The 23802-nt window shown below is 34.6% G+C and overlaps 2 protein-coding genes across 2 annotated transcripts; both read left to right on the top strand.

The window, feature by feature from the left end:
• Positions 1–5387: 5387 nt before the first annotated feature.
• Positions 5388–5948, top strand: LOC125818408 (agamous-like MADS-box protein AGL62). Its single transcript, XM_049497927.1, has one exon. The coding sequence runs from the start codon at positions 5388–5390 to the stop codon at positions 5946–5948; it is 561 nt and encodes a 186-aa protein (XP_049353884.1).
• Positions 5949–10294: 4346 nt separating this feature from the next.
• Positions 10295–10855, top strand: LOC125818399 (agamous-like MADS-box protein AGL61). The gene is made up of 2 exons (XM_049497919.1): positions 10295–10461; positions 10567–10855. Exons 1-2 carry the CDS (start codon positions 10295–10297, stop codon positions 10853–10855), a joined length of 456 nt encoding a protein of 151 aa, XP_049353876.1.
• The last annotated feature ends 12947 nt before the right edge of the window (positions 10856–23802 follow it).

Raw genomic sequence — 23802 nt, 5'->3', positions numbered from 1 at the left:
CTCTCGGACACTCATGCCACCCTGTCGGAGGTTCAGAAACTGGTCCACCCGGCCATCCCTAATCTCTCGAGGCAAATAGTGATCTATGAAAGCTTCTGTAAAGCTATCCCAAGTGGGTAGAGATGTATCTTTTTCCCTAGATCTCTCCCAACTTTCATACCACAATACTGCAACATCACGCAATCGAAATGCTGCTAACTCAACTGACTCAGTCACTGAGGCATGCATGACTCTGAAGATCCTATGAAGCTGATCAACAAAGTGTTGAGGGTCTTCTTTGCGATCTGTTCCTGTAAACTGTGGAGGATTCAAGGCAAGAAATTCACGAACTCTCGAACTTCCGGGCCCTTCAGAAGGTCCGGCAATATCTGGCGCAACTGGTTGGCACTGTGCAGCTACTAACTGTGCTAACATATATACTGCACTCTTGAAATCCTGATCAGATGGAATAGGAGAAACTAGAGGTGGTACTGCTGGTGGAGCCGGAAGTCCTGTAGCCCTCGGAGGTTCCTGAAGCTGTGGAGAAGCTATAGGGGGCTGAGAAGATGTCTCCGCCCGGGTCTCACAATGGGCCACCTCCACTTGTGGTACTTTGTCGGTACCCTCACTTGCAGTTGTCTCTTGCCCCTGACTAGTTGTGGTCTGTCTAGTGTCAGTCATCTCTATTTGCATACAAGTATTAAATATAAGCCAGAAACCTCAACCCTTAAGACACCGCTCTATAGCACGAGGTGAGCAAAACAAGGATAGTCATTCTAACATGCCCGGCAGCTTCTTGCTTATCGAATGTGGTGCACAACACATTTATAAATAAGACTCTACTAGACATGGCTTGCAGACTCCCTAGGATACGACGTTGCTCTGATACCAAGTTTGTCACGCCCCAAACTCAAGGGGCGCAACTGACTCCTAAAGGCAAAACTCAGGCCCGAGCCGACTCTACTGAACCATTTGCTACTAGCGCATGGCAGTCACATGCAATTAAGAAAACAAACAAGTATATCTCGGCTTAAAACTAAGCCCTCGGCCGGCAAAGCCCCTGTCAACAGATCTACAAAAGAACTAGCTACTCCCAAGAGTTCATATAAAGAAATATCCAACTAGCACAGAAGTCCTGATTGGGCCGTCGAGGCCACCATGATATCTATACCAAAACTAAAAACAGGTAAATATCAGTACAATACATCAAGCAGCTGACAAGCTTCAGCAAACCAAAAACATAGGCCAGCATGGCCATAACGTAGCTATAAACCCCACTCACTCGTCTGCAAGCCTCTAAGAGTTGTAAAGATTGGTGGGACAGGGCCCCAGCCTACCCATGAGAATATATACAACAAAAGGTAACAAACCTCCCAACTCATAGCCCTCTTAGGCAACAACATGGCCCTGTAGGAAGCACATAACCTTCTTAGGCGTCAATATATATCCCTGTAGGCAACTCATAGCCCTTCTAGGCATCAATATAGCACCGTAGGCAACTCATATCCCTTCTAGGCATCAATATAGCCCCGTAGGCAACTCATAGCCTTTTTAGGCATCCATATAGCCCTGTAGGCAGAACATAACCCTGCTAGGCATAGATCACATTCCTACAGCTAACAACAATAGCCCAAAGGCAACAATAACAATCCAACAGCTAAAAGTGAGCAATTTAGTTATAGACAACCTATACAAATAGCCTCTAAGTCGTGTCCAATATGCGAATGTTACTACTGAATAAGAATCTCGATAAGAGAGGATTATACGCACTCGAGCAGCCAACAATCAACAATAATAGCTATAAGTATAACAACGATAACAGCTCAATTACATTGCTCCTGAGCTTTAAGGAAACATGTCATAGGAAGAGATAGCCTTAACATACCTTTTTCGCTAAATTCACGTGGCCTAAAGACTTTAACTCATAACTCCCTCGATACTACAACAAGGTAGGACCATAATCAACACACAAAATAAAAGATACCATGACAATACAATAAAAGATATGTATTTCCGTCGCAAATTGCTATTTGCTGCTTATAAAAGCTAGAGTCGATGAAAGAAGGGTCTTACCTCGATCTTAGGTTCGTAATTCACCTCAAAACCTTCAAATATACTCAAACCCCTGCTGTCCCAACACTAAAATGTGATATGCTACGCAATCGATAAAACAAATTATACCACGATGTTGAGCCCAACGCGTAGAACAACTTTCGTCAAGGACTTACGTCGAGAAAATCTATATTTCACTTGATCCTAAAAATGGGTTTCTATGTTTTCTCTGTATATTTAGCTTAAAATGAAGAAAAAACTCGAAGAAGAAGATATATACAACTTTCCACCGACCTAGGGTCCCACCTCACGTGCCTGCTTGTGCAGTCCCACAAAAATGCGAATATCTCTCTATTTTGAAGTCGTATGAATGAACGGTTTGATGCGTTGGAAACTAGACTCGTAGACCTTCGATTCAATAGTTTGTAGGCCCCATAACTCTTTATAGATTGGGAGAAAACCTCCAAGACATTTGACCCAAATTTCAGAGAAATCTTTAAGAAGGAACTTACGATAACTTTCGGCAACTTTTATTTTGCCACTTACCTAACTTCAAAACTTGAGATGCAACACTTGATCACTTAAAATAGGACATACCACATGATTCTTAATTTATTACTCACTACCCTTGTCTTTCCACGAAGATACGAGTTAATTTAGACGTTTTGAAAAGTCGGGGTGTTACATGAGGTAGGTGATGATTTGATTTCATGTATGTGTGATGTATGTTAGTATTTGCATCATTGTAATGCATGTGAGTATGTGAATGTTGCACAATAGATCACATCTAATGCCAATGAGTATGAATGAATGATTATAAACCATTAATCAACACTTGATTGGATGATTATGAGAATGTACATTGTGATTGTGATTGTGGCATGTTGAATGGATCGGGTTTCATGTTCCGACACACTAACTGGGATCGGATGTCACGTACCGACATACATATTGGAACGGGTGTCACGTTTTGGCACACTACCTTGGATAGGATATCACGATCTGGCACACTAACAGTTTGTGTATGGGCTCCATGAAAGGATCATTGACTTGTCATATATGTGTATTATTGACAATGTGGAATGCTACATTGCTCCTAAAAAGATAATTGATATTGTATATGTTCGATATATGCGTGTTTACTATGATGTGACTGGTTATATATGTTTCAGTTACTGGAATAGACGTGTGATCCTACCAGTACGATGTGGTTTTGTACTGATACTGCACTTGCTCTTTGTTTGTTCAGTACAGGGCATCTTCAGGCGGCTAATGACAGACATCGTTTAGGAGAATATTGAGAAAGATCGGATTCAAGGGTGAGCCAATTCTTTCAGGCTGCCATGGGTCCTCTATGTGTTAGTCCATTCTTTTCGGACTCGGACTTTCTAGTTAGACTTACTCATATGTTTAGTCTGGGTTGTACCAATTTTTCTTAGACTTATTAAACTTTACATGTTTTGGTACATTGACTTTCAGTTTCTAGGGGTGTTTTCCACAATGTTTTAGTGATGATTCGTAAGACTTTCGGTGTTTAATGGAACTTCACATTTTTTCTCCATTTAAACCAGCTTCTGAATCGTTAAATGACTAGTTTTTGGGTTAGCTGATTAGTATTAATGGGTCTCCCACTAGACGGTTAGCGTGTGTGCTAATCACGACGGTCTGGGTCGTGGCAATATATCAATTCAATGAATATCCGAGTATGTAATATAGTTGAATAACGAATAACGGAACTAAAAGTTTGAAGGTAATTCAACTAAAATATAGTATAAATCATGATGAAATATGATTTTAGCTCTTACCGTAAGGATGCAAGAATAGTGAATCCTAAACAGAAATATATATATATATATATATATATATATAAATATTTAATTAGTTTAGAGTTTCTCCAACCGATAACCATCACTATAAGCCTCGTGATGATACAGTCTCACCCATACCACCAGAACTATCCTATACCATGCAAGGGTATAGAACAAATTCAACTCATGGATCTACTATAATGTTTATTCAAAGGCAGTGAGGAGTGGCCCAAAAGTCAGTGTGATCCTTACCTACGCTGGCTACGTGGTTTATGGGGAATGTGATGTGTTTTAAATCTTCCCCATATCGGTGCTCAATACTACTCCAAAAATATCTAATTCAATGCTCAAGTAACAATCCTCTCTCTATGTTGTGATAAGTTCTTGAAAGGTCCTCTTAAAGAGGGAACTGCTAAAGTAAAAATACTCTCTCTAGATTTTTCGATGTGTAAAGTTTTGTGTGTATATTTCTTTTACATGTAGAAATTATTAATGAAAGAAACATGGTATGAAAGTAATATAAATTGTTCAACATATAGATATCTACAGATAAAAAGAAAAAGCGTCACTGAAAAAAGTTAGTAACTACAGAAATAAATGACAAAAAAATAATGAAAAAGACATATGGATGAGTTTCACTAAAGTGATTTCAAGTCGCAAAGTTAGATAGATGATATTATGAAAATGAAGTATATACAAAAATTGAAATTTATACTCCTTTGGATGGTTATTATGTATTATTTCATAATGCGTCATATAATGTTCAAATATCATATGGTTATTGGATAATAAAAAAAGAGACACAAAATTTGTTGTATCATATTAAGAATTTAAAATGAATCACAATGTGCTCGAGAATATTCTAAAGTTTTTTATACAAGTAAAATTGCATTGGGATTCTCTATTACTATATTCTTTCACATGTCATATGTTACAAGTATATTTTACGAGTTTAGCAAATCTCTAGAACACACACAACTAACTTAAAATTTTAAATAGAGGTGCTTAAAGATTTTTGTTTGTTACATATGAGTTAGACAGTAAGTATTTTCATATTGCTAATAATAGTGGAATGTCTTTATTAAGCATGACTTTGTTAGGAAATATACATAATTGAACAAGAGCAAATATAGAAAATATACAAACACAATAAAAAAAAATTACCTTAGAAATTATCATCAATTTACATGTTAACTTATGTTACAAAAGAATGACACAATAATATTTTTTCAATAATCCAATAACATAAAACTAACTAAAAAATATGTCATTTGTAGTTACTATCTTTACACGTTGACTAACCATACAATGAACCAAAAAGAGAAATTTAATTAATATGAAATGAGTTTTGTTCAAATCTACCAAATAAGGAAACATCATAAATATTTTTACTTTTTTGTCATTTGAGTTCATTTTCAACTGATACTATGATGATTTTATCGCTATAAATACATCTTTAGAAGAGAAACACAACATCACATTTTCTTACATTCTCAAAACAAAAGCTCAGCCATGAGAAGACCTAATAATGGACGAAGAAGAGTTGAAATGACGAGGATGCAAAATCAAAGCAATTTACAGGTAACATTCTCAAAACGACGCGATGGAGTCTTTAAAAAGGCAACTGAGCTCTCCACTTTGTGTGGTGCTGACGTTGTCGTTGTAGTTTTTTCTCCTAGCAATAAACCATATTCATGTGGACACCCTTCCGTTGAGTCTATTATGAATAGATTTTTGGGAGAAAATCCTCCGACTGATACTGATGCTCCTAACCCTATCGTTATTGCTCATCAAAATGCAAATACTGATGAGATCAATAGGAAGCTAAACAGATTGGAGATTTCACTCGAAAGGGAAAAAAAATATGGAGAAGCACTTCAAGCATCGAGGAAAGAACCTCCAATTGAAAAACTCAGTTCCTTTGACCTAAAAAATCTGTGCAAGGCTTTGGAAGATGCAGATGAAGAAATTGAAAGATTAGTGAGCATAAAAAAGGAGCGTGGTTTTGAATTTCCATATCAAACCATTGGAAGTGCCTTTGCTCCTCTAAGAGTTATAGAACATTCTTCGTCTGATTCCGATGAAGGGTCATCTGGATCCAATGATTAGAATTTTCTTTCTTTAATTAAAATTCAAGCACTTAATTTGATACTTATAGAGTTAAGATTGTCATATTAATGATTATGTTTATTCTATCTTTGATTTTAATTTATCTTTTAGTATGTTTATCATGGAATGAAATGTGTTTTAATTTAGTACTTTCTTCGTTTTAATTTCTCTTCTTCTTCTTTTTTTGTCCTTCTAAAAAGGAATGTCTTTTTCTCCTTTTTGGTAACACTTAGTTTTTAATTTTCACTTTCCATGTTTAAGAACATAAAAATAAAGAGAACCCTGGTGCATTTTACATAACTTCAATTTAAGATTAAAATATTCAAAAATCTTCTTTATTTTCATTAATTTTGTGCCAAGAAAAAATTAGATGAATAAATTAAACTGAAACGGGTATGCGGTAATTTATCATTTGTAATATTCAAAGTAAGTGTTGAAAGCAGAAGTAGTAAAAAGTTTTTGAATAAGACAATGGAATTCATGTCATGTAGCTTAAAGTGCAAAATGTAGTTTAAAATAAATTGAGTCCTTATGAAGTATCACGTGTATCTATATCTATATATGATAAATAATGTTACTTTATATTGACCGGTAAAGTTGCTGACCACTTTACATGTATTTATCCATATTGGTAAATATTTAATATTTTTATTGTTAATAAAAGGCCACTAGACTTACTATCTAGTGTTATATATTGATAAAAAATAAAAATCAATATATATTATAAAACTTTAATTCAAACAAAGAATTAAAAGATCCGTCAATCTTCAAATTCTTGCATTCTTAATGTATGTAATTATGAGTTCTCAATAGATATAGTCTTAATGTAAGAATCATATTGATTTGATTAGATTTATTCCTTCTCATTGCTGCAAAATAAAGGAAATATATGTAACGACCTGCTCTCGTCGTTATAGAAAAGCTAACGGAGAAAATTTTTGGGCACAGTAAGTTGAGAATTCCTAACCTTGTTAAAATTTGGATGAAATCGAAGTCAGTGAGGTATAGGGGAATCTGGTAATGAATGAGAGATCTAATTATGAATTTGATCACACGAGTAGATAGCCAAGACGTTAAGGAACCCTTACGACTTTACAGAAATGAATTAGGGCGAATAGACCTCCCGAAATAGACCTTAGTGTGAACGGGTAGTTTCTGACTCTCATGGGTTGAAGGTGTATTGTGAAATGGGGGTTTGGAACTCCACTATCGACTCTCTGTTTCCGTGCAAGCTGCCAGGGCGGGGCCGCTGTGGAGGGTTGTGTCCCGCTACTGTTGGCCAGTCACAACTTAAGTCAGAATTAAACTCAAAAAACATCATTATTCTGCAATCATCGTTCTTAAGAGATAGGAGACGACCCCAGGCGATTTCTTGAAAGTTTACCACTACTTTAGGTGCAAAAGGTAAGGTTCTTACTCCCGTAATCCATTTTTCGATCCGTAGAACTTAGATTCTTGGTTATTAATCATTGGGGAGGGTTTTGGACTTAATTGGTTGGTGGGAAAGATCCCTAGCAGTACCTTAGGATCATGGGTTTGGTCTTGGGTTATTGGGTTTCTTATAATCCGGGTAAACTAGACCTTAATTAATGATCCATGCGTTATATTACTTGTTTGTAGACCTAGAACCAACCGAAAGAATCCGGAAAGGGAAGAATCAACTTTCTTAGAAGGATTCAATCTTGGTTTTGAGGTAGGTGATGATTTGATTTCATGTATATGTGATGTATGTTAGTATTTGCTTCATTGTAATGCATGTGAGTATGTGAATGTTGCACAATAGATCACATCTAATGCCAATGAGTATGAATGAATGATTATAAGCCATGAATCAACACTTGATTGGATAATTATGTGAATGTACATTGTGATTGTGATTGTGGCATGTTGAATGGATCGGGTTTCATGTTCCGACACACTAACTGGGATCGGATGTCACGTACCGACATACATATTGGAACGGGTGTCACGTTTTGGCACACTAACTTGGATAGGGTGTCACGATCTGGCACACTAACAGTTTGTGTATGGGCTCCATGAAAGGATCATTGACTTGTCATATATGTGTATTATTGACAATGTGGAATGCTACATTTCTCCTAAAAAGATAATTGATAATGTATATGTTCGATATATGTATGTTTACTATGATGTGACTGGTTATATATGTTTCGGTTACTGGAATAGACGTGTGATCCTACCAGTACGTTGTGGTTGTGTACTGATACTGCACTTGCTCTTTATTTGTTGAGTACAGGGCATCTTCAGACGGCTAATGACAGACATCATTTAGGAGAATACTGAGAAAGATCGGATTCAAGAGTGAGCCAATTCTTCCAGGCTGCCATGGGTCCTCTATGTGTTAGTCCACTCTTTTCGGACTCAGACTTTCTAGTTAGACTTACTCATATGTTTAGTTTGGGTTGTACCGATTTTTCTTAGACTTATTGAACTTTACTTGTTTTGGTACGTTGACTTTCAGTTTCTAGGGGTATTTTCCACAATGTTTTAGTGATGATTCGTAATACTTTCGGTGTTTATGGGATCTCCACATTATTTCTCCATTTAAACCAGCTTCCGAATCGTTAAATGACTAGTTTTTGGGTTAGCTGATTAGTATTAATGGGTCTCCCACTAGACGGTTAGCGTGTGTGCTAATCACGACGGTCTGGGTCGTGGCAATATATCAATTCATTGAATATACGAGTATGTAATATAGTTGAATAACGAATAACGGAACTAAAAGTTTGAAGGTAATTCAACTGAAATATAGTATAAATCACGATGAAATATGATTTTAGCTCTTACTGTAAGGATGCAAGAATAGTGATTCCTAAACAGAAATATATATATATATATAAATATTTAATTAGTTCAGAGTTTCTCCAACCGATGACCATCATTATAAGCCTCATGATGATACAGTCTCACCCATACCACCAGAACTATCCTATACCATGCAAGGGTATAGAACAAATTCAACTCATGGATCTACTATAATGTTTATTCAAAGGCAGTGAGGAGTGGCCCAAAAGTCAGTGTGATCCTTACCTACGCTGGCTACGTGGTTTATGGGGAATGTGACGTGTTTTAAATCTTCCCCATATCGGTGCTCAATACTACTCCAAAAATATCTAATTCAATGCTCAAGTAACAATCCTCTCTCTATGTTGTGATAAGTTCTTGAAAGGGCCTCTTAAAGAGGGAACTGCTAAAGTAAAAATACTCTCTCTAGATTTTTCGATGTGTAAAGTTTTGTGTGTATATTTCTTTTACATGTAGAAATTATTAATGAAAGAAACATCGTATGAAAGTAATATAAATTGTTCAACATATAGATATCTACAGATAAAAAGAAGAAGCGTCACTGAAAAAAGTTAGTAACTACAGAATAAATGACAAAAAAACAATGAAAAAGACATATGGATGAGTTTCACTAAAGTGATTTCAAGTCGCAAAGTTAGATAGATGATATTATGAAAATGAAGTATATACAAAAATTGAAATTTATACTCCTTTGGATGGTTATTATGTATTATTTCATAATGCGTCGTATAATGTTCAAATATCATATGGTTATTGGATAATAAAAAAAGAGACACAAAATTTGTTGTATCATATTAAGAATTTAAAATGAATCACAATGTGCTCGAGAATATTCTAATTTTTTTTATACAAGTTAAATTGCATTGGGATTCTCTATTACTATATTCTTTCACATGTCATATGTTACAAGTATATTTTACGAGTTTAGCAAAGCTCTAGAACACACACAACTAACTTAAAATTTTAAATAGAGGTGCTTAAAGATTTTTGTTTGTTACATATGAGTTAGACAGTAAGTATTTTCATATTGCTAATAATAGTGGAATGTCTCTATTAAGCATGACTTTGTTAGGAAATATACATAATTGAACAAGAGCAAATATAGAAAATATACAAACACAATAAAAAAAAATTACCTCAGAAATTATCATCAATTTACATGTTAACTTATGTTACAAAAGAATGACACAATAATATTTTTTCAATAATCCAATAACATAAATCTAACTAAAAAATATGTCGTTTGTAGTTACTATCTTTACACGTTAACTAACCATACAATGAACCAAAAAGAGAAATTTAATTAATATGAAATGAGTTTTGTTCAAATCTACCAAATAAGGAAACATCATAAATATTTTTACTTTTTTGTCATTTGAGTTCATTTTCAACTGATACTATGATGATTTTATCGCTATAAATACATCTTTAGAAGAGAAACACAACATCACATTTTCTTACATTCTCAAAACAAAAGCTCAGCCATGAGAAGACCTAATAATGGACGAAGAAGAGTTGAAATGACGAGGATGCAAAATCAAAGCAATTTACAGGTAACATTCTCAAAACGACGCGATGGAGTCTTTAAAAAGGCAACTGAGCTCTCCACTTTGTGTGGTGCTGATGTTGTCGTTGTAGTTTTTTCTCCTAGAAATAAACCATATTCATGTGGACACCCTTCCGTTGAGTCTATTATGAATAGATTTTTGGGATAAAATCCTCCGACTGATACTGATGCTCCTAACCCCATCGTTATTGCTCATCAAAATGCAAATACTGATGAGATCAATAGGAAGCTAAACAGATTGGAGATTTCACTCGAAAGGGAAAAAAAATATGGAGAAGCACTTCAAGCATCGAGGAAAGAACCTCCAATTGAAAAACTCAGTTCCTTTGACCTAAAAAATCTGTGCAAGGCTTTGGAAGCTGCAGATGAAGAAATTGAAAGATTAGTGAGCATAAAAAAGGAGCGTGGTTTTGAATTCCCATATCAAACCATTGGAAGTGCCTTTGCTCCTCTAAGAGTTATAGAACATTCTTCGTCTGATTCCGATGAAGGGTCATCTGGATCCAATGATTAGAATTTTCTTTCTTTAATTAAAATTCAAGCACTTAATTTGATACTTATAGAGTTAAGATTGTCATATTAATGATTATGTTTATTCTATCTTTGATTTTAATTTATCTTTTAGTATGTTTATCATGGAATGAAATGTGTTTTAATTTAGTACTTTCTTCGTTTCAATTTCTCTTCTTCTTCTTTTTTTGTCCTTCTAAAAAGGAATGTCTTTTTCTCCTTTTTGGTAACACTTAGTTTTTAATTTTCACTTTCCATGTTTAAGAACACAAAAATAAAGAGAACCCTGGTGCATTTTACATAACTTCAATTTAAGATTAAAATATTCAAAAATCTTCTTTATTTTCATTAATTTTGTGCCAAGAAAAAATTAGATGAATAAATTAAACTGAAACGGGTATGCGGTAATTTATCATTTGTAATATTCAAAGTAAGTGTTGAAAGCAGAAGTAGTAAAAAGTTTTTGAATAAGACAATGGAATTCATGTCATGTAGCTTAAAGTGCAAAATGTAGTTTAAAATAAATTGAGTCCTTATGAAGTATCACGTGTATCTATATCTATATATGATAAATAATGTTACTTTATATTGACTGGTAAAGTTGCTGACCACTTTACATGTATTTATCCATATTGATAAATATTTAATATTTTTATTGTTAATAAAAGGCCACTAGACTTACTATCTAGTGTTATATATTGATAAAAAATAAAAATCAATATATATCATAACACTTTAATTCAAACAAAGAATTAAAAGATCCGTCAATCTTCAAATTCTTGCATTCTTAATGTATGTAATTATGAGTTCTCAATAGATATAGTCTTAATGTAAGAATCATATTGATTTGATTAGATGTATTCCTTCTCATTGCTGCAAAATAAAGGAAATATATGTAACGACCTGCTCTCGTCGTTATAGAAAAGCTAACGGAGAAAATTTTTGGGCACAGTAAGTTGAGAATTCCTAACCTTGTTAAAATTTGGACGAAATCGAAGTCAGTGAGGTATAGGGGAATCTGGTAATGAATGAGAGATCTAATTATGAATTTGATTACACGAGTAGATAGCCAAGACGTTAAGGAACCCTTACGACTTTACGGAAATGAATTAGGGCGAATAGACCTCCCGAAATAGACCTTAGTGTGAACGGGTAGTTTTTGACTCTCATGGGTTGAAGGTGTATTGTGAAATGGGGGTTTGGAACTCCACTATCGACTCTCTGTTTCCGTGCAAGCTGCCAGGGCGGGGCCGCTGTGGAGGGTTGTGTCCCGCTACTGTTGGCCAGTCACAACTTAAGTCAGAATTAAACTCAAAAAACATCATTATTCTGCAATCATCGTTCTTAAGAGATAGGAGACGACCCCAGGCGATTTCTTGAAAGTTTACCACTACTTTAGGTGCAAAAGGTAAGGTTCTTACTCCCGTAATCCATTTTTCGATCCGTAGAACTTAGATTCTTGGTTATTAATCATTGGGGAGGGTTTTGGACTTAATTGGTTGGTGGGAAAGATCCCTAGCAGTACCTTAGGATCATGGGTTTGGTCTTGGGTTATTGGGTTTCTTATAATCCGGGTAAACTAGACCTTAATTAATGATCCATGCGTTATATTACTTGTTTGTAGACCTAGAACCAACCGAAAGAATCCGGAAAGGGAAGAATCAACTTTCTTAGGAGGATTCAAGCTTGGTTTTGAGGTAGGTGATGATTTGATTTCATGTATGTGTGATGTATGTTAGTATTTGCTTCATTGTAATACATGTGAGTATGTGAATGTTGCACAATAGATCACATCTAATGCCAATGAGTATGAATGAATGATTATAAGCCATGAATCAACACTTGATTGGATAATTATGAGAATGTACATTGTGATTGTGATTGTGGCATGTTGAATGGATCGGGTTTCATGTTCCGACACACTAACTGGGATCGGATGTCACGTACCGACCTACATATTGGAACGGGTGTCACGTTTTGGCACACTAACTTGGATAGGGTGTCACGATCTGGCACACTAACAGTTTGTGTATGGGCTCCATGAAAGGATCATTGACTTGTCATATATGTGTATTATTGACAATGTGGAATGCTACATTTCTCCTAAAAAGATAATTGATAATGTATATGTTCGATATATGTATGTTTACTATGATGTGACTGGTTATATATGTTTCGGTTACTGGAATAGACGTGTGATCCTACCAGTACGTTGTGGTTGTGTACTGATACTGCACTTGCTCTTTGTTTGTTGAGTACAGGGCATCTTCAGACGGCTAATGACAGACATCATTTAGGAGAATACTGAGAAAGATCGGATTCAAGAGTGAGCCAATTCTTTCAGGCTGCCATGGGTCCTCTATGTGTTAGTCCACTCTTTTCGGACTCGGACTTTCTAGTTAGACTTACTCATATGTTTAGTTTGGGTTGTACCGATTTTTCTTAGACTTATTGAACTTTACTTGTTTTGGTACATTGACTTTCAGTTTCTAGGGGTATTTTCCACAATGTTTTAGTGATGATTCGTAATACTTTCGGTGTTTATGGGAACTCCACATTATTTCTCCATTTAAACCAGCTTCCGAATCGTTAAATGACTAGTTTTTGGGTTAGCTGATTAGTATTAATGGGTCTCCCACTAGACGGTTAGCGTGTGTGCTAATCACGACGGTCTGGGTCGTGGCAATATATCAATTCATTGAATATACGAGTATGTAATATAGTTGAATAACGAATAACGGAACTAAAAGTTTGAAGGTAATTCAACTGAAATATAGTAAAAATCATGATGAAATATGATTTTAGCTCTTACCGTAAGGATGCAAGAATGGTGAATCCTATACAGAAATATATATATATATATATATATATAAGTATTCAAGTGTAGAGTTTCTCCAACCGATGACCATCACTATAAGCCTCATAATGATACAGTCTCACCCATACCACCAGAACTATCCTATACCATGCAAGGGTATAGAACAAATTCAACTCATGGATCTACTATAATATTTTTTCAAAGGCAGTGAGGAGTCGCCCAAAAGTCAGTGTGATCCTTACCTACGCTGGCTACGTGGTTTATGGGGAATGTGACGTGTTTTAAATCTTCCCCATATCGGTGCTCAATACTACTCCAAAAATATCTAATTCAATGCTCAAGTAACAATCCTCTCTCTATGTTGTGATAAGTTCTTGAAAGGGCCTCTTAAAGAGGTAACTGCTAAAGTAAAAATACTCTCTCTAGATTTTTCGATGTGTAAAGTTTTGTGTGTATATTTCTTTTACATGTAGAAATTATTAATGAAAGAAACATGGTATGAAAGTAATATAAATTGTTCAACATATAGATATCTACAAATAAAAACAAGAAGCGTCACTGAAAAAAGTTAGTAACTACAAAAATAAATTACAAAAAAACAATGAAAAAGACATATGGATGAGTTTCACTAAAGTGATTTCAAGTCGCAAAGTTAGATAGATGATATTATGAAAATGAAGTATATACTAAAATTGAAATTTATACTCTTTTGTATGGTTATTATGTATTATTTCATAATGCGTCATATAATGTTCAAATATCATATGGTTATTGGATAACAAAAAAAGAGACACAAAATTTGTTGTATCATATTAAGAATTTAAAATGAATCACAAAGTGCTCGAGAATATTCTAATTTTTTTATACAAGTTAAATTGCATTAGTATTTTCTATTACTATATTCTTTCACATGTCATATGTTACAAGTATATTTTACGAGTTTAGCAAAGCTCTAGAACACACACAACTAACTTAAAATTTTAAACAGAGGTGCTTAAAGATTTTTGTTTGTTAAATATGAGTTAGACAGTAAGTATTTTCATATTGCTAATAATAGTGGAATGTCTTTATTAAGCATGACTTTATTAGGAAATATACATAATAGAACAAGAGCAAATATAGAAAATATACAAACACAATAAAAAAAAATTACCTCAGAAATTATCTTCAATTTACATATTAACTTATTGTTTTATTTAAAATAATAATTTGATTGGTTTTAAGAGTTGCCACTTAATTTTTTAAGAAAAATCATGAAAACTATTCATTTCCACAAGACTAAAACAGGAATCTAGTGAAAACTTGTAAAGGGGTTTGAGGTTCTTATTAATATTCTAGGAAGGTTTTAAAAGCACCTAGAATATCCACTAATGTAGTTTTCCGACAATTAAATTTTTGGCTAAAACTACTTTAACATAATTTGAATAGAACGATTGAACTATTTTATAGTTGAGACGGTTATAAAAGGGGAAAAGGAAAATATTGACCTACAATCTAAGTGAGACACTTCTCAAAATTTATTCTTTTAAGTCTTTTGAAACATGATCGATTTAGTTAAATTGTTAAAACGAAATAAGCGTCTTTCGGGGATTTGAACTTTTCGACCCTAAGATTAATGGCAAATATTAACAAGTAAATAAACATAATAAAACAAAGAGGGAAAGAGATTTTGGCCCAAGTATGGTTCTTTCTGTCCGCCTGGACCAATACTTGGGCCCATTTGAGTCACATGTACCTGTCCTATATTAACGTAAAATAAATATTTTTTCTTTGGGCCTTAGGCCCAATATTTCACTGTGCTAAACACTAACAAAATAATAAACATAAGTAGGCTTAGGCCCAGAATAACAAAATACAGTTTTTTCAAAATGTGGACTTTTGGCTCAATTTCCTCAATCTTTCCGATTTGCAACACTTTATTATGCATGCTTAACATATACGATCTCATGCAACCTTTACGCCTTTTTCGGGACTTATTCTTCAACTTTTAAGGGGTAGGCTGACTCGAATAAAAATAATTGGGCCTCCGTGGCCCAATAGGAAAATGCAAGAATAGAATCCATAAGGACCGGATAGATTACACATGCAAACACAAAACAAATAAAATGTAAGTAACAATTCAATGATTGAATATAAGAAAATAGAGAAAAATAAATAAATAAATGCTACCACTTGGATATCGTCATAAGCACTAAACAATTTTTTAATTTTTTTTATTAGTAATTCAGTACGACAAGAACCAAGTAAGGTAGGTATGAGAAGAAATATCCACCTATATACCCTAATGCATTAAAAGCGATGATCAACCAACGACCACAAGTTAATATAAACTAACTTAGAATATCAAAATCATAAGGCATCAAAGAGTGAACAGACTCACTTTCCGGCTAACAAAAATATAAAAAAAATATATATATTTAAGAACTCTTGTCAAGGTTTACAATAAAACAACACAGTAATTAATTATGAGGGCAAAGTCAATTCCAAACTCCATTTTATAAGATCATACTAGTAAGGCACAAAAATTAAGGGGTCAATATCTCAAAAGGTCACTCAACTTTGGAAATTTATCTAACAAAGTCATTAAATTTTATTTTGTATCAATAAAATCACTTAACAAAATTTATCACAATTTAAAACATTTTAGTACTCTTATTCGGTCTAATGAGTCCTAATTAGATCTGTGAATACAAATTTCATCGATAATTTGTTTGTGCTAGTTCTAAGAAACAGATACACTAGTAGACCAATAAATGAAACTCCTAATCATTTCTTTTTATTTAGTAATTAGTAAATTAAGATAATACAATAAGAGTATTTGTTTCACCAATTAAGTTTACCCATAAAGGAATTAAATTAGCTTTCTTTAATTTTATTTATTTGTAGGGTCTATTTTATATGACATAAAAAAAATTAATGATAGATCTAGTTGAGTGATTTTACCAACGCAAATGTCTAAGTTGAGTGATTTTATTTATACAAAAAAATCTAAATTGAGTGATTTTTATTGATACAAAAAAAAAGACAAACTTTAATGACTTTGCTAGATTAATCCCTAAAGTTGAATGATCTTTTAAGATATCAACTCCAAAATTAAGGCAACAAATTGGTTTCTAATATTAAATACTATCAACTAAAGTCATGGGTTTCTAGCATGTAACAGTACTATTTCAAATGTCCGTAACTGTTTTTTTTTCATTCAAAAAATAAGAAAGATCCACACATTAGCAAGAAAGATTAAGTTTCAAAGAATTGCCAACAATTCAAAAGCAAAACCTTTAAACATGGGTAGGAAAATAAAAAAATAATAATAGTGATAGCAACAATTTAAAAATTGTAACTTTGACAAAAGAGCAAGAGAAGAAGTTTAACATGTCTGCAAATAAAAAAATCACATTAAATACTCACTTCTTATACATGAAACGTATAGGATAATGCATCAATAATGACCGCTCAACACTTTCAAATAAACTCAACAAATACGACATGAATATTAACACTAAAATGGATGCGGGAATAAGCATGAACATCGGCTAGCTCGCGCTCGGAAGTAGCTAAATACGACTGTATAAACTCATCCGCATCCTCTAGCTACATAACAACAAGCATGGATCCAATTTTATATAAAAAAAAGAACAGAACAGCAACATGATTAGCCAATAACACATGCTAAAACTCGAGGCAAGCACAACGACCACCAATTCGGACGACTACAAACAGAGAACAATTCAAAACATATACTAAATCATCTTAAGAACAGAACCTCGTTAAGAGCAGCGAGCAAGGACAGAATGAGCAAGAAGTAGCTTTCCACGACCACAACGAGATTCCGACTCGAGCAACGATCAAGGAATTTGAGTAAAATATTGAACTCAACACCGAAACTAGTTCTCCTCTGGTTCTTTGGTATATATTTAGTATGTATTTTTTACTGCTTTCGCTTAAGTCGCTATAAATATTCTTTGCTCTAAAAACTTTCAACCCTTTAAATGGAGAAGAAGGGACATATATATAGGGGAAATTCTAGGGCTCACGTTTTGAATGAAGAACGAATAGGAGCCGGGGCAGAAACAGAATTTTCCTCCGATTTCAAAATTCAAAATCTAGAACAGAGAGCAGCTAGGACGAAATTTTCTCCAAAATTTCAAAAAATTCGAACAAGGCAGCAGGTTGGAACGAGTTGGTGAGGGCAGACACTTGCTTTCCCATGGATTCTGCCGAATTGCTGCTGCTACTTTGACATTTTTAACTGCTGAAGAAGAAGGAGAACGTGGGTGGGGTCATTCGGCTACTGATGTACGTGTATGTCTATATTTGGAATTGTATATGTTAGGAATTAAAAGGGAAAAAGGGGTGGGGTCAATTAGCTATTGTTGTACGTGTATGTCTATATTTGGAATTGTATGTATTGTATGTTAGGAATTAAAAGGGAAAAGGGGTGGGGTCAATTAGCTACTGCTGTACGTGTATGTCTATATTTGGAATTGTATGTATTGTATGTTAGGAATGTATGGGAATGGTTTAGTGGGTATTGGATTTAGAATGGGTAATTTGGCTTGGAACAAATGTCTGTACGTGTTTATTTGATGTTGTATTGCAATGGTTTCCTCTGTTTTGGGCTGGAAGGTTTGCTGGAAATACAACATAAAATCCCAAAATTTGGTCATTTAAGATGAGTATAGAGTAAAAAATAAATCGGTTAGATTTTGGATTTTAAGAAATAGCCAAATTGAGTTGAATTAATAAATTCGGCTAAAGCCTAAATAAGGTGAGCTAATATAAAATTAATTAATGAGCTTCTTAATGTTAACGAAATAAAATAATTAATTCGATTATAAACTAATTAATTTAAAACTATGGCCATAACTTAAATAACGTAACTTAAATAAAATGTGCTTTTCAAATCAACAAAATTAAATAAGACAAAATAATATAAAATAAGAATAATTAAACTAATAAAATAAATAACTTATACTTTAAACCAAATTAATTTAATTGAATATAAAACAAACTCTTTTTGAGACGATTTTTGAATATTCATAAAATATAATAATTATATACATAATTATGTAAAACATATATATTATCTAAAAATTATAAAAATAAGACAGAACTAGTTAAAATAACTTGCAAACTATATTATTATTATTACTTTTATAAAACTAATTATTGTAAAACTATGGCCACAACTTAAATAATGTAACTTAAATAAAATGTGCTTTTCAAATCAACAAAATTAAATAAGACAAAATAATATAAAATAAGAATAACTAAACTAATAAAATAAATAACTTATACTTTAAACCAAATTAATTTAATTGAATATAAAACAAACTCTTTTTGAGATGATTTTTGAATATTCATAAAATATAATAATTATATACATAATTATGTAAAACATATATATTATCTAAAAATTATAAAATAAGGCAGAACTAGTTAAAATAACTTGCAAACTATATTATTATTATTACTTTTATAAAACTAATTATTTTAAATCGTTTGAAATTGAAGAAGCTCGATAATTAATATATATTGTGGAGGTCCAAAATTGGGTGTCAACAACTGTCCCTCTTTTGACTTGGATTGATGAAAGAGATTCGAGGCAAATGAAATTGACTAATCCAATTTTGAACGACCACATCTTCATCTTTCCGAAAAAGGGATTCTGGTACGGACTTTAGGAGTTATGGCCGAACCCTTAAAATGAGTTTCCCACATATCTCAAGCTATATGAGAATTCAGGCCAACTAGTAGTTCAATATGCTTGATTTGACACATGATTATGAAAGAATTCAAAAGCTATTCCGATATCAAATTATGAAAAAGTTGAAATATTAGGGAATAAGATTTAAGAGAGAATGTCAGAGTACAGCCGAGTTTTCAACATTGATCCCGCCTACATATCTCTTAACTCAGGGAATCAGGCTGCTTGTAGTTCAACTCGATCGGTTGAAAGGAAATCTATCATGCAAGATAACCTTTAGTTCTAGAGGAGTGACAAGTAAGTCGAGTATGAAAAAGAGACTTGCAATCTCTTAGCCATGAATGTGGTGCACTTCACACCCATAAGTAAGAACTTACACGGACATAATTTCCAAAGCTCTTGGTGCATTGTCACTCAGATTGGAAAGATACTTCCGGTAGAGACCAAATATTTCCGGATGCGAAACTGAAACCAGGAAACCTAAGGAAAAACCCACATGCCTTTTGATAGGGGTGTGGTTTGATTGTGGTGGAAGTCGCTCCTCAGCTCGCGTCCTAAGAGTTTGACACCCCTCTTTAGACTATGTCCCAGTTCGCTGCTAAGAAAAAGGTCCACGTTGTGCTGCATCCTTTTTGATGTCGTCCACACCGTGTTGACACTTAATTGCTCTACTTGAACATTTGACGTCAACTTCCTCCAGTTTGACGTAAAGCAAATAAAGCTCGTATTTTGTATTTGTAATATAATCTTCAATGTACTCTTCTTTTGATGACGAAGTAATAAAATTGGCAGATGTAATATGTTGATAGTTCTTTTGATGTCGTATTAGCAAGGAAAATGATGTAGTTGATGTTGATTCTCTTTTGATGGGCGAATCTTTCTCACGATGCGTGAATCTTTTTCCCGCGATGCATGAATCTCTTTTCGCGATGCATGAATCTTGTCTTGCAATGCATGAATCTTTTCCCGCGATGCATGAATTCTTTCTCTTGCTATGCATGATCTTTCCTGCGATGCATGACTTCTTTCTCTTGTTATGCATGATCTCTTCTGCGATGCATGCATCTTTTCTTGCGATGCATGAATCTTTTCTCTGGCTATGCATGAACTTTCCCCGTGATGCATGAATTTTATTTATTTATTTTTTCGCGATGCATGAATTATTTCTCTTACGATGCATGACTATCTTTTCTTGCGATATATGACTTTTCTCTCAATGAATGACATTTTTCCTGCAATGCATGAATCTTTTGATGATGTCTCCCTGATATCGAGCGAAGATAATGTTTCACCGAGCAACATAGGTGATCTTCTGGGTATATTTTGGATGGAGGTATCGTCTCAATCGAGAATATAAATAAAATGACCCTCGGAGTAGTGGTATCATCTCATTTGACAATATAAATGACTCTCCGGGTAAGAATATTATCATATCTGATAATATAATGCATATAAACGTCTTCCACGTATCTTTAGTCGCTGGAAAATAATAATATTGATCTCTTCGCAGCTTTTGTTCATTCCATCTCTGTGCATAGTTGTATGTTCATTATGGACTTTGTCTTGTTGAGAATTGAATGAAATAATGTTACTCATATTTCCAATTCTTTGGTATAAAAAGCATAAAATATTTTCTGCATCCATAGAAAAATTGTCAATTTTTGGGAAACTCCTTGCCCTTTTGACTTCTCCATATTCATTAAATGGAGGAATATGTTGATCTTGCGGTAAGCTTATAGACCTGCGTCCACAGAAAAATTGTTGAGTTTAAAGAATGAACTGATCTGTGTCGATCTCTTCGGTTGTTGGCTCTTTATCTTGCTATCTCCGATTGATTTCTTTGATCCCCCGCTTCTTGATAGATAAGACAAAACATTTTTGTGCAAATATAATTGAAACATGGAGGAAAAGTTTTAAGAAAAAATAGATTTTCGAAAAGTAGTATTTGAGAAAGGTCACTGCCGAGTGTCATGTCATGTCGAGCTTAATGAACGTCTTTAAAGTTGATGTCTCGAGGTCTATCTGATCACTTGCTGGAAAGTATTCAAAGTTGTTCTAAACTGCCGATGAACCTTGTTGCAATTTTGAGGACATCCTCGAAATTTCTATCCCAGTTAACTGCCTTGGCTTATCCTTAACTGTTGGTGAGTAAATCACGAAATTTTTGAGATCCCCTCAAAAATTTTGTCCCAGTTGCGAATTACAAAGTAAATTCAGTTTCGACTTTGTTGGAGAGATCTCCTTCTTGAGAATTTTTTGAGTCCCTCTCAAAAATTCTGTCCCAGTTTCTATTGTAAAGAGAAATAGAAATCTTACGGGAGGTATGACCGAACCCTTGTGGCGCCTACGTATCCCGTTGAGGCAGAAATCAGGTCAAATGTAGTTCCCCCTCTCGAGGACTAACAAAAATAAGAAATTAACAAAGAAACCGACTGAGGCCGACATAGGCCACCTACGTATCTTATTCTTGAGAATTTAGGTCGAACGTAGTTCAAATACAAGGAAATATTCAAAGGGATAAAGGGGTGACCGAGGCCGACATAGGCTGCCTACGTATCTCATTCTTGAGAATTCAGGTCAAACGTAGTTCCTTACAAGAGGGATAAAATTTTAAACAAAGCAATTACAAGCAAATAAAACGATTACAAGGGAATGATAGAAATACAAACTGAAACTTTACACGTAGTATCTCTTGACAGCATCTGAGTTGATCGGTTTCGGCCATTCAGTGCCATCCATCTCCGACAGGACTAGGGCACCTCCGGATAACACTTTGCGAACCATGTAGGGTCCTTGCCAATTTGGTGCAAATTTCCCTTTATATACATTCTGATGAGGGAAAATGCGCTTAAGAACTAACTGACCAACTTCAAATGTCCTGGATCTTACTTTCTTGTGAAAAGCACGAGTCATTCTCTGTCGATACAGTTGACCATGACAAACGGCAACCATTCTCTTATCGTCAATCAATGTTAGCTGGTCAATCCGCTTGCGAACCTATTCAACATCACTTAATTCAGCTTCTTGGATGATTCTCAATGAAGGTATTTCAACTTCGGCAGGTATAACTACTTCTGTCCCATACACCAACAAATATAGAGTTGATCCGACTAATGTTCTGACAGTCGTTCTGTAACCCAACAAAGCATATGGCAACATCTCGTGTCAACCTCTGCGATTTTCAATCATCTTCCTCAAAATCTTCTTTAGGTTCTTGTTAGCGGCTTCTACAGCTCCGTTCATTTGGGGACGATAGGCAGTGGAATTCCGGTGAGTAATCTTGAATTGTTCACATATTTCTCTCATCAACTGACTGTTAAGATTCGCTCCGTTATCAGTAATGATGGATTCTGGTACTCCAAACCTACATATCAGGTTGTTGCGAACAAAATCAGCCACAACTTTCTTGGTCACCGATTTATATGAAGCTGCTTCCACCCATTTGGTGAAGTAGTCAATCGCAACCAAAATGAATCTGTGTCCATTAGAGGCAGCTAGCTCTATTGGACCAATGACATCCATGCCCCAAGCTACAAACGGCCAAGGTGAACTCATAGCATTGAGTTCATGAGGAGGCACCCGAATCAAATCTCCATGCACTTGACATTTATGACACTTTTGCACAAACTTGCAACAGTCATGTTCCATACTCATCCAAAAGTAACCGGCTCGAAGGATCTTCCTGGCCAAAGTGAGCCCATTCATGTGAGTACCACAAGCTCCGGCATGTATCTGTTCCAGAAGTTTTGCAGCTTCATTAGCATCAACGCATCTGAGAAGACCTAAATTTGGGGTCCTCCTGTAAAGGATTTCCCCACTTGCAAAGAAATTGAGGGCCATACGGCGTATCGATTTCTTCTGGTTGAACGTTGCATTCTCATGATAAGTCCCATCCTCTAAATACTTCTTGATGTCAAAATACCAAGGCAAACCATTTGGTTCCGCTTCAACATATGAACAATGAACATGATATTCTTTTACCTCTATATCTACTGGATCAATATAACTTGTATCTGGATGTTTGATCATCGAGGCAATGGTGGCAAGAGCATCGGCCAACTCATTATGTGCTCTGGGAGTATGTCTGAACTCAATCTTGCGAAATCTCTTGCACAACTTCTGTATGTACTGCACATATGGTGTAATTTTTGGATTCTTCACGGCCCATTCTCCTTGAACTTGATGAATCAGTAAGTCTGAGTCTCAAATAACTAGAAGCTCATGAACGTTCATGTCGATTGCCATCTTTAAACCGAGGATGCAAGCTTCATACTCAGCCATGTTGTTTGTGCAATTAAATCGGAGTTTAGCCGCCACAGGATAATGCTGACCGGATTCTGACACTAAGACTGCTCTGATACCTTTCCCTTAATGATTTGCCGCTCCATCAAAGAATACTCTCCAACCAAGATATGCTTCAGAAATA

The sequence above is a fragment of the Solanum verrucosum genome, unplaced genomic scaffold (assembly GCF_900185275.1).
Source record: "Solanum verrucosum unplaced genomic scaffold, falcon-dt-bn FXZP01000253.1, whole genome shotgun sequence".
NCBI lineage: Eukaryota > Viridiplantae > Streptophyta > Magnoliopsida > Solanales > Solanaceae > Solanum > Solanum verrucosum.
The sequence above is the reverse complement of the archived record's forward strand: the minus strand, read 5'-3'. Positions and strand labels throughout refer to the sequence as shown.